General features: G+C 34.4%; 1 protein-coding gene across 1 annotated transcript; it reads left to right on the top strand.

Moving 5' to 3' along the window:
- The first annotated feature begins 3,585 nt into the window (after positions 1–3,585).
- On the top strand, positions 3,586–6,825 carry LOC122300218 (probable aldo-keto reductase 2). Its single transcript, XM_043110723.1, has 5 exons — positions 3,586–3,874; positions 3,978–4,178; positions 5,464–5,636; positions 5,716–5,818; positions 6,266–6,825. Exons 1-5 carry the CDS (start codon positions 3,656–3,658, stop codon positions 6,602–6,604), a joined length of 1,035 nt encoding a protein of 344 aa, XP_042966657.1. The 5' UTR covers positions 3,586–3,655; the 3' UTR covers positions 6,605–6,825.
- Positions 6,826–13,067: the final 6,242 nt, after the last annotated feature.

Consider the following 13,067-nt stretch of genomic DNA (forward strand, 5'->3'; position numbering starts at 1 on the left):
TTTCACTAAAATTTCTGGTAATTGTGAGAGCCTATAGACACAATGCCACCACTGTGGACAACTTTGTGGATGTCATTCGAAAAAGTAAGGCGCCGCTGTATTGATAGCACATCTTAATGATTGCCAGCAACATAAAATAAACAAAGGATTGGTGACCACTAATTAGACCAAGCTTAGTTACAAAACTTCTACGGTCACTGATGGTGCACAGGTTAAGAAATTGTCAATACCTCAATACAGTGAGAAGATGTCAAGGAAAATGATTGCAGAGATGATAATTACTGATAAGATACCTTTTACAACAATTGACAAAAGAGGCTTTTGAAAGTTTATCCACACTATTGAGCCACAATTTCCCATGCCATCACTATATATGGTGATGCAAGACTGTATGAAGGGGCATCCAAAGGAGAAACCAGAGATGAGAAAGATGTTTCTTACCATTGGCCAGAGAGTGTCATCTACAACTGACACATGGAAATATTGGCTTCAAAGAAATTGTTGATCATAAGGGTTCATCCATTGGGGCAGAGATGGATGATTGTATAAAGAATTGAGGAATTAGAAGAGTGCTATGTATTACAGTTGACAATGCCAATGACATTGTAATTGATTGGTTCAAGTGGAATACGATGGTGAAAGTTGATGTCATTCGTCAGCACCAGTTTATTCATATTTGTTGTTGTGCTCATATCATCAACCTCATAGTTGTTAAGGGGTTAAAAGAGGTTGATGATTCCATTACCAGAGTCCACAACTTTGTGCGATATGTGAGAGCTTTCCTCCAAAAGCTTGCCAAGTTTAAGGCAATAGCAAAACAACTTCAGATTGGATGTTCTAGTATGTTGTGCTTGGACGTTCCAACTTGATGGAACTCTACATACATGATGTTGGATGTGGCGCAGAAGTACCAAAGAGAGTTCGAACGGATGGAGGTTGAGGATAAAGGCTTGAGATATGCTTTGCTAAAGCCAGTAGGATGGAAAATCGGTGCGCCAGACATACATGATTAGGCTAGTGTGAGGTACTATGTTCAATTTTTGAAATTGTTTTATGACATAACTATGCGGATATCTGGACCCAAATGTACGAATATGAACTTGTACTTTAGCTAGCTCTCGGGGCTTTACTTCCACTTGCAAAATAGTTGTACTGACTCTAGGGGATTGTTATCTGCTATGGCTACAAGGATGAAGTCTAAATATGATAAATATTGAGGAAATGTTGAGAATATAAATAGATTACTATTGGTGGCTACAATCCTTGCCCCCCGATATAAATTGGCCATTATAGAATTTTGGATAAATTTTGTCCTCATGGTAGTGAAGGCTCGAGAGTCTATTAGAGCGGTAAAAAGTGATATTGATGACTTATACAATCACTACAGCAGCAGTGGTTAGCCTTCATCCATAGCTAGTAGCTCCTCACATTCGAGGCTGACGGGTTTTGTCAACATCTTCCTTAGATGATCATGACACATTTGGGGAGGGTTCAACCCATTTTAGTATGCAACAATTTCATCAAATACGTGCACCGAGAAATATTATGCAGTGTACGTCTAAGGTTAAACAATATTTTATGAAAGATGTTGAGTCACCTAGTGTTGCATTTCATTTATTAACTTGGTGGAAGATTAATTCCACCTCTTTTGGAGGATGGAGGGCGATAGTATCTCACCTCCCTTGGAGGAGGGGGATTGTTTAATTTTGTTTTTACAGAGCATTTTTCTTTTGATATTTGTTAGGAGATAGTTTATAGAAGTTAAGACAATGTCTGTAACAAAAAAATTTGTAAGTAGGGGAGCCTCTAACAGATGAGTAGTTTGGCTGAAAATCTGGATTTTTCCTGTATTGACTAGTCACGGATGTAACTTTGGATTCATTAAATGAAATGAAGTCTATTTCCATGAAAAAAAAAGAACAGTTATCTTTAAGTCAGTGTTATAATAAATGGGGTTGTTATATGGTTACTACATGTTATTTCATTTTTGAACAATTGTATTTAAGTTATTGAATGGTTTTTTACAATATTTTTTGGAAACCCACTAGGGTGTAGTTTGTAGATATGTTTTTATTATTTTTTAAGTATTTTTTTTTTTTACAGGATTAGGTATTGGGCTTTGGTGAGCCCAGAAGTCAAAACTAGGCCTTGAGTAAGCCTAATAACGTTCAAAGCTTCAACCTCCAATCAGAGTCGAGCTCTGACTCTATGCAAAATCAGAGTCGGTGCAAAATTTTCCTTTGACTCTTCAAACTTGGAAGTCGGACAAGCCTGCTTTGACTCCATCGGAATCAGACCAATCCTAGAGGTTGGTATCCCAATACCTACACTTTATTTATTGAATAATACTAGATCCCCCGCTGGGGGATCCCGCTGGGAGCTACCGCTCCCAGCTTTTTATTTTTTTTTTCTTTTTCTTAGTGATTAAGAAAAATTTATTTAATATTATTGTGAATTTTTTATATTTTTTTAAATATTTAAAATTATTAAAAAAATGATGTGAAAAAAAAAAAAAAAAGAATTTTTTTGGCCTAGCGGGAGCTCCCAACGGGAGCCCCCAGCGGTGGCCGTAGCAGCGTTCTTATTTATTTGTGGTTAGTGAGTTAAAATAAAATGAATTAAAATAAAAGTTAAAAGTTGAATAATATTATTATTATTTTAAAATTTAAAAAAATTGAATTAAATCTTATATTTTGTATAAAAATTTGATAAAGTTATAATAATTAAATGAGTAGACAAAATTTGAAAAAGTTATAATAATTATTCCTTATATTTCTTATAACCTTTTTTCTTTACTATAAAATAGTTAAATACTTTTCTTAAACATGATCTCCAAAAATGACTGTTAATTAAGATAATTAATAAACAGAGTAGACAAAAAATATAAACTTTTGGGAATTGATAATTTGGGAATATTTGAATCAAATAAATTTGGAAGAAAGCAAACTTGGAAAATTTTCAAGCTATAGTTGATAATTTTGAGAATTTTTTAACTTAATAAATTTGGGAAACATAAACTGGAAATTTTACAAGCCATAATTGCTACATAATGATAGATATATATATATATATCTATAATTTATAAGATTTGTATTGAAAATATTTTAAAATATAATTATATATATAATTTATTTATATAATAATTATCTTAAATATATATATATATATAACTATACCAAAATATTTGGTTTCAATAGTTCATTCCAAACTTCCAAGCAGTATTCAAAAATCTTATTTTATATAATTATTATAATTTTTTAAAATTTTTAAATAAAATATAATAAATAATTCAAATTTTTTAAATTTTAAAATAAAATTATTATTAAAAATATTATAATAATATAATATTTTATTTAAATTTTAATAAAATATCTTGAACTGAATAAACAAACGAGTGGCTTTACTTTATACCGGGCCGCCCTGTCCGAGATATTTATCGCCCGACAAGGATGGAATGAGACCACATTGGCACATTCGATGAATCTGTTTCTATTTCTCAAAACGTAGGCTATTTTACGTTAGCAAACTTTGATTTTTTTGTTTGGTGTCCTTTTCACTGATCCATCAGGACCACATCCCGGCTTCGCCTCGCCCTCCATCTTATGTATAAATTGTATTGGTCCACTGCCTCGGTTACTCCTCACACCGATCGAAAATGGCGCAAAGAGTTAGGAGGATAAAGCTGGGTTCTCAGGGTCTGGAGGTGTCGGCGCAGGGGCTGGGCTGCATGGGCATGTCCGCAGTCTATGGCCCTCCCAAGCCCGAAGAAGACATGATTGCTCTCATCCATCACGCCGTCCACACTGCCGGCGTTACCTTCCTCGACACCTCCGACGTCTATGGCCCTTTCACCAACGAAACTCTCCTGGGCAAGGTACTGATGCCTTTTAAGCTAATCTAGCTAGGTCCGTCCGCGCAAATACCTTTTCTTATGACATTTTGCATGTCTTGGGTGTGCGATGCCTGGCGGCTGGCAGGCTTTGAAGGGAGGCGTTAGAGAGAAGGTGGAGTTGGCTACAAAGTTCGGTTTTAGCTTTGCCGATGAGAAGTTGGAGATCCACGGCGATCCGGCGTATGTGAGAGCCGCCTGTGAGGGCAGCTTGAAGCGCCTCGACATCGATTGCATTGATCTCTACTACCAGCACCGCAGCGATACCCGCGTTCCCATAGAAGTCACGGTTTGTCCCTTTTTCGATCTCCTTAAATTTCTATGTTTTCCTCTTGTAAAAATCTAAAATCAAGATACAGTCTAAAAGGAGCTTTTACGTTATAATTGAAATAAGCTCATCTCCACACTCAAAACATAAATCTTTTGTGTTTTAAAAAATTAGTAGTGGCTGCTGGCGACCGGATTTCGGCTGCCGGCCATCAAAGTTTTGCCGATTTCCTAATCCGGTTAACTCCAGCGATCTCTCGGGATGGCTGTCAGACTAATTGCAAAAAATTCTTAAAAATAATTAACATTAGTGTTATTAAGATTTTAGAATTTCCTATTTGAAAAATTAACGCATTGGGGTTTAGTTAGTTATAGAATTGATACGATCATGGCATAGTGGCCAACTCCATAAATACTATGCCAACTCCATAAATTTCTATATATGTTTTCCTCTCGTAAAAATCTAAAATCAACACACAGAGCTTTTACGTTATGATCGAAAGAGTTTATTATTTCTGTTTTTTTTTTCTAATATTTTATATATATATATATATATATATATATTTGTCACATTAACACTCTTTATTTATAAAACATGAAAAAGTTATAATATTACTAGAATATTTTATTTTAATAAAAAGAAAAATAGTCATGTTAAAATTTTTTCAAAACAGATTGATAAAAAGAAAAAAAAAAAAAAAAAAAGAGAGGATGGATGAATTTTTTTCCATCTTTATTTTTTTAAAATTTTTATTGGGCCATTGATGTCATTTTGGCAAAGAAAAGATATTGTGTTCGCATTATATATGAGAAATCTTGAGAGATATGAGAATATCACAAATTTAATAGTAATTAAAAAATATTTAGAATGAATAAAGAAAGAATATTTAAATAATATAAAAAAATAATAGATAAGTTGATGTATAATTCATTGTAAAAGACATGAACCAAAATAGAAAAGTCGATTTTGATGATCTATTTATAAAAAAAAATTAATACAAAAACCATTAATATTGGTAGTAGCCACTATTCCCCATTATATCCCCATTAAATGCAAGTCTACTATTTGTGTTTGCTACACAACTTTTACCAAAATGATATTTGCTTTCTTAGGATGTTTAAACTTTGCTTACTCTCTTTAAACAAAATAGGTAAATCTGAGACCCACATGAAAAATTATTTTCTTACTAATATATCCCTCTTTCCTTGAAAAAGAACATGAGATATTTTTATACCCTATAACTGCATCTAGTATTTCTCAATTTTTTATTAAGCATGGCTAATTCTTTTATTCTATCTTCTGTAAGATTGGAGAACTCAAGAAACTAGTAGAAGAGGGTAAAATCAAGTACATAGGTTTATCCGAAGCCTCTGCATCAACCATCAGAAGAGCACATGTTGTTCATCCAATAACAGCTGTGCAGCTAGAGTGGTCTTTGTGGTCTAGAGATGTGGAGGAGGAAATAATTCCTACATGCAGGTGAGGCATCATTTACAATTGCTTTCCAAGTTTTAGAATAATCAGAACCTGTATTTCAAATTCGTCCTCTGAAATTCAGGGAACTGGGCATTGGAATTGTTGCATATAGTCCTCTGGGACGAGGATTCTTTTCCTCCGGGCCCAAGTTTGTTGAAGATTTGCCTACCAATGACTTCCGAAAGGTTTGTAGATCTATCACAAATGTTTTGTTTGCAATGATTAGTTTTCCTGTTTCATTTAATAACCACATACAATAATCAATATCAATATTGAGGAAAAATAGAGTAGGATGATGAATGATCAATTCAGTGCTTGTAATCACAATAATTGTTCTGCCGAGATTACTTTTTTTAATTTCCATTGATTACCCTTGGGGAGGGATCGATCTGGTTGTTCTGATGATTATCAATCGCCCTAAGAAAATCTTTGGCCTTGAGTTTGGTGTCACTTCTTCATGGTCTTGTAGTGTCACAAAAATTGAGACAGGGCATGACATCTGTGGATGGTTATGTATTACAGAATTATGTTGAAGAATATGTATGTTGTTCTGTTTTCTTTTTAAGCATTTGTTTCCATTGCCTCTACGAATCATTCAGGATTAATGCTGACATATGCATGCACTTATGTAGTTTCTACCAAGGTTTCAACCTGAAAATATGGTGCATAACAAAACTGTATTTGAGCGTGTTAATGAAATGGCAACAAGGAAGGGATGCACCTCATCACAGCTGGCACTGGCCTGGGTTCATCACCAAGGGAAGGACGTGTGCCCCATACCTGGAACCACCAAGATTGAAAACATCAACCAGAATATTGGAGCTTTATCTGTGAAACTAAATCCAGATGAAATGGCCGAACTTGAATCATTTGCTTCAGAGGATGCAGTTAAGGGTGAAAGATATATGGAAAGCATTCCAACCTGGAAGAATTCTGAAACTCCACCATTTTCTTCATGGAAGTCTGTTTAGGCTCGTCTATTTTGGGTTGAATTTGGACTCTGTCAATGTTGTCATTGAGCTGTGTCAAGTTCTTGACAGCTTAGATTTTATGTGTTCTATTTGAATGTTTTCAAGAAGATCAGAACAAATAATTGGTTTGCTAATCAGGTCTTGGTATGCAAATGTGAACTCTTATCAGTATAGAGAGTGTGTACTCTAGAGCAATTGAGCTTAAAGTTTGAAGTGTAAAAGAATGCCGGTATCACTTACTTGTTGGTGCCGGTATCACTTACTTGTTGGAAGCATGGTTTGCCCCATAGATCATGCTACATCATGTTGTAGTTGGTGAGGTTGAACGTGCATTGTGATTTTCCTATCAAGTAGGGCTAAGCATCAACTCAATCAGAGTTGAAATGCCCTAATTCCGACTCTGACCACCGGAGTCAGAGCCACAACGATCCAAAAATCAGTCAAATCACAAGAAGCAAAATCACCCAAAAGCCACAACAAGCAAAATCTGGAAGCAAAATCAACGATTCTCCCAAATGACAAGTAAAATCACTAAAATCACAAACCCAAAAATCTAGAAGTAAAATCACCCAAAACTCAACTCAAAATGCATATGTACATTCAAATTAAAATCAAGAAAACTCATAAGAGACTATGAGTTGCCCATAAGAGAAAACCCTATGGGCTGACATGGTCACCCATCCTTACCCCAACATAGTACAGTCCAAGGAAAATTGTACTAACAGGTTGGGCTAATGCTTCCTTGCTGCCCAACCATAATCGCTTCTTTTGTGATATTCTGTATTTTCGTGTGTTTTAATTAAATAATTATTTTATTTATTAATAATAATGGTTCTCTTGTTTTAAATTTAATGTGATTTTTCTTGTATTATTTTGTGATTACTAAGTTGTGAAATTTATTTTTACGTGCTTTCTTGATATTAATTATTTTTTAGTATTTAAATTACTTTATATTTTAATTTATTTCATTGTTGGGCTTTATTGTTTTATTTTATTAATTTTTAGTTGTGTTTTTATTTACCTTTTTTCTATTTTTTTTTTTGTCTTTTTATTTTATTGGACCTGTATTTTTTGGATAGGAATTGTTTTAATTTGTGGGTTTTCTCTATTTTAGGCCCAGTCCAGCTTGTTTGGCTTTGTGAAACCCAGCCCGTGGTCTTGTTTTCAGCCCAGCCCTCTCTTCCTTAAACGACGCTGTTTGGGTCAGCTCTTAGGGTTTTCTTCTTATTTTTCTTCTTCTCCTACGTGCCGTTGCCTTCCTTCTTCTTCCTCTTGTCAGTTTCATCTCCTTTCTTCTGCAAATCAGAGTTGCCGCAGCTCCCTAGCTTCATTTTCATCTGGTTTTGTTCCTTTCCTCTTTCTCTCTTTGATCCTCTTTTCTTCCCCTACTAAACCTGTAAAAGCCCACTAGAAATTTAATGGTAGAATTTCTATAAATTTTAGAATTTCCATAAGTTTTTACGAACCGACTAATTGCAAAGGTTTTAGTCTGTCAACATAGTCAGTGTTATCACTCACTATGGTGCCATAAATATGATTTTTATTGTTTGAGGTAGTTAGAAGTGTCAGAATATGTTATGGTCTGCACCACTAGACTCAGTTGAATATTTAGAATTTTATGGCGCAATAACTTATTTTCCTAATTTCGAACGAAACACTTATCCGAAATTGTGAATTTATTTTTAGGGGCACTTCGGGGTTGGGTTTTGATAAAATATTTTCACGGTAGGTTAATATGAATATTTAGGATTTTTCAATACTAAGTTTATTACGCATTTTTTTGGAGTGAATATTAAACTCGATAAGCGTACTAAGTGTAGTGTTTTTAAAATTACAGTATGAAATGTCCAAATTAGGTTAGAGAAGTTTTATTTGGACACTTGGCAAAATCTTAGCTACACATAGTGAATAGTATTAGACACTTGGCACAAAGAGAAACCATTAAATGGATTTGTGAAGAAAATCAAGATGTGAGATCATGTCACCTAAGCAAAACTTTTTTATTTTTTTCATCTGATCAACCAAATTGTGCCAAACCAAAGAGAGTTTCAACCATAGCGAGACCCTAAATGGTTGGAATCCAATTGAAACCCCAAAAGGTTGGTTGAAAACCGAAACCCTAAACGGTTTCCCTAAACCCTAAAGTTGGCCTCCAAACCCATTTTTATCTAATTTCTAGCATTGTATTTAATCACTTGATTAAATAACTTTCATATGCTATTAATTCATCAAATCCTTGTTATGATATCATTACCCAACCTTTTAAAACTTGTAAATTTGATTGGGCCAAGAAAAATTGGATTTGGGCTTGATAGCATCTCAAACCCTAACCAAACCCCCTTTAAACCCCAAATTGAAGCCCACTTGGTTGAGGCCCACGAATTTGGCCACCTTGGTAAAGTTTCTTGAAGAAGTTTCCTCTCTCACATGACAGACCATCCACTGCCCTTGGCTGCACCCAATAGTGCCTTGATGTGATGGAGAAACCCACCTCATCAACCTCCATATCTTGCAGCTTCTGTAGGCAGTCATTTCCCCTCACTATTCTCCACTTTATGTCACATAGCCACCTCCAATCAAGGGTCATTCAAGCCCATATCTTCTCCCTACAGAAGTATAGAGTCGTGCAAAACATACTTCTTTCCCTTTAATCACTTCTTCGCCTTGTTCTTAAAGAGAACCCAAAAGAGCTCTCTTAGGAATATTTCTGGGTCTTTTTATGTGGATATTTTTGACCCCTTGTAAGTATTTCCACATGATGAATCCCTGATAAAAATTGTTCCTCTTTGAGTATAGTTTCCATATATATATTATTCGTATCGTTCCATGGTCATTTGGTTGGTCAAAAGTATTTTTAATCATGAAAAAGTCATTCTGGACGTGAAACTGGAGAGTATGTTATGTTTTGGAGTTTTTGACCAAGTTATATCTTGGTCCGAAAATTTCATGGAGTGTTTTTAGCATAGTTTTATGAGTTTAAATTGAGGTTTTGTTGCATGAATAAAGTTTTTGATGATATATTTTCTTAGATCTAAAAACTTGAAAACTGGAAGTGGAAAAGCAGTTTTTGTTCAGAGAAAGTTTGAATATTTCATGGTTTGATCTTATTCTAAAGGCTTTGATATTTTTATATGATGATCCTAAGTCTCTTATTTTCATGTTAGGATATTATTTTGAAGATATTTAGTATTATTTTTAAATATATAATTTTTCTATGCAAGAGATTTTAGTTAGGCCTAAGATTTGATGTTTTTGGGTTAGATCCATGTTTTATTGAGTTTTAGCCATGTGATTTTAAGTTTGACGGTTGAATCTTCTTTAGGACACATTTGTAAACCATGTGATGTTTTAGTTTGAATATCTCATCTTTTTAAACAATCGATCAAGATATTGGGCAATGCTAGTTAAGAAAAAAGTTTATATTTTTTTTTTTGACTAAGTGTAAAACCAAAAACTACAAGTGCTATATTGTGCTTTTGGTGACTTTAGTTTGATGATTTAAAGTATAGTTGATCTTAGGATGATGTTATGAAGAAGTAAGATTTGATTTTTTGGAATTCTTGGAGATGTTTTGATTTAGGATCAAAGCTTGTGAATCAAGGATTTGGATCTTTTTACAAAAAGTTTGGTGTTGATTATTAGCTTTTTCTAAATGGATGTTTTAAGTATGGTTTTAAACTTAGGATAGGAAGATCTTTGTTGCAATATTTTGGTTTAAGCATGAATTTGAAGTTGGAAGGAATTGCAACAAAAACCAAGAGAAATGACCTATAGATGTTTTGGCCATAGTGTGTTTTCCATGGTTTTGATTTGTTTTAAATTTTTTTGAGTTGATCTTCAAGTCAGGGGTTAAATGGTCATTTTCCTACATGTAGAGGATAAAATGGTAGTTTTACTCTAAGTTAACTTGTTTTTATGTTTCTAACTGTTAGTAATTAAATTTTTAACTTTTAGAATACCCTCTTACAGTTCTTTGTGTTTCGCGCTTTACTCTCTTAGAACGCGACGATCAAGGTAAATAAGCTTCTAACTTACTATCAGTTTACTGTGTATGTATGATGGGTAAGGAAATTACAATTTATGTATGTATGTTATCATATATGCCATGCCATGTCACGTCATTACGTGTTTATCTATTACGCATGATTTATTCTGTCATGAATACTTATCTGTTACACAATCTATTATGTCACGTATTGCTATATGTTACAAGTATGTCATATTATGTTATGCCATCTATTACATATATGCCATGTCACGTAATATTCACTGTTACATGTTATGAAATGTTGTCTGTTACATGTTATGTCATACTACAAAATATTTCTATATCAAGTAAGTTATATCTCTCAAGTTATGTTCAAGTCACGTTATGTGACGTCAAGACTTCTGTTCTTTCATATTTTAGTTACGTTTTATCTCAAATACAGTTGTGTATTTTGAGAATAGTTAAGTTTCAGTTATCAGTTAATTTGTACTACGGTCAAGGATGATACGCGCTACCTAATATTGCGGTCAAGGCTATGCACTGTTGAGTACTAAGGTGGAGTATAATCTACCATACTACAGATGGTTAAAATCAATTAAGTTATGTTATGATTAAGGATAATACGCACTGCCTAGTACTGTGGTCAAGGTTATGCGCTGTCGAGTACTACGGTGAAGGAGTATAATCTACCGTTATGTTAAGTTATATTACGGTCAAGGATAATACGCGTGACCTAGTACTGCGGCTAAGGCTATGCGCTGCCGAGTACTACCGTGATGGAGTATAATCTATCATTATGTTAAATTATGCTAGGGTAAGGATAATACGCGCTGCCTGGTCCTGTGGTCAAGGCTATGCACTGCCAAGTACTATGGTGAAAGAGTATAATCTGTTGTACTATGGAAGGATGTTACGCGCTACTTGGTATTGTGGTCAAGGCTATGTGCTGCCGAGTACTACGGTGTAGGAGTATAATCTGCCGTTATGTTATGTTATGTTATGTTCATGCTTATGTTTAGTTTCATGTTCATGTTCATATCATGTTATATTCACGTTTATGTTATGTTCAAGCTCACGTTCATATTATGTTATGTTCATGTTCACGTTAAGTTTCAAGTTCATGTTCATATCATGTTATGTTCACGTTTCTGTTATGTCCATGCTTACGTTATGTTTCAAGTTCACGTTCATGTCATGTTATGTTTAGGTACATGTTATGTTCAAGCTCACGTTCATGTTATATTATGTTCACGTTCACATTATATCTCAAGTTCACGTTTATATCATGTTATGCTCAAATTTATGTTAAGTTCAAGTTCTTGTTTATGTTATGTATGTTCACGTTCATACCATGTTTCAAGTCCATGTTATGTTTCAAGTTCACTTTTTTGTTATGTTGCTAGTCCATGTTATATTTTAAGTTCAAGTTCATGTCATATCAAGTCAAGTTCGGTTCACGTTTCAACTCAGGTTACGTTAGTTATGTCATGCTATATGTCAAGTTATGTTATGCTTACTTACGACTTTAATTATGCATAAATACTTTTACTGCCATGCATGCATCATTAATCTGAGTAGGAGTTTTCTATTAACTTACTGAGATTTGTAATCAAATCTCACAGTGGTAGTCCCAAATACCATTCCCCCCGAATGGTAGGCAATGTGCCAAGATTAGAGCTGGGAGCAGACACTAGTAGACTGGAGGAGGTTGACTAGATACCGTAGACACTAGTTGACGAACTTCCTCAATAGTGTATTTTGGTAATATAAATATGGAGTCTGGTCTCCCATGTTTTTAAGATTACAATCTTCTGAGACTTGTATTAAAATCGTGGATGTTTATGTTGTTAAGTATACTTGGTTTACGATTTAACTATTTGAGATATTATAAGTTTGGTGCATAGTATTGCTAAAAAAAAAAATTTATCAGTTGCGAATATTGCATAATATTAGATGCATGATAGGAATATTGCATCCTATATATCATAAATGGGGGCAGGTAACCTTGTGTTGCATGTTCCGACGCTTTAGTTGTCTGTCCGATCCCAAACAAAAATTTGGGGGTGTCACAAAACCTATGTATTTCCCTTCTTTCTATTGCATTTTATTTCCTTTATTTTTCTCCATTGCAGGCCTAATCCGTGAGCCTCCTTACTTGCCTATAAATATATATATATATATATATATATCTATCTCTCTCTCCCCTCCATTTATCCTCTGTGTCGTGCGTTCCGTGATGAGAACCACCATTTGCCCTCACCTCCATTTCTCCCCCATCCCGTGCTCTGTTTTAACCCTAAACCATGAGTATAGCTGAACCTCCATGCTCGCCACTCTCTCTCTCTCTCGTTCCCTTAGTATTTCAGGTTCAAGCTTGTGAAAAACCCCCTTGCGTTTCCATTTATTTTTCCCTCTACCCGTGCTCTGAGAAGACTTTTTGGTTTCATCTTTCTTCATCTGCAAATCTTGTTGTAC

The sequence above is a fragment of the Carya illinoinensis genome, chromosome 2 (genome assembly GCF_018687715.1).
Source record: "Carya illinoinensis cultivar Pawnee chromosome 2, C.illinoinensisPawnee_v1, whole genome shotgun sequence".
Taxonomy (NCBI): Eukaryota; Viridiplantae; Streptophyta; class Magnoliopsida; order Fagales; family Juglandaceae; genus Carya; species Carya illinoinensis.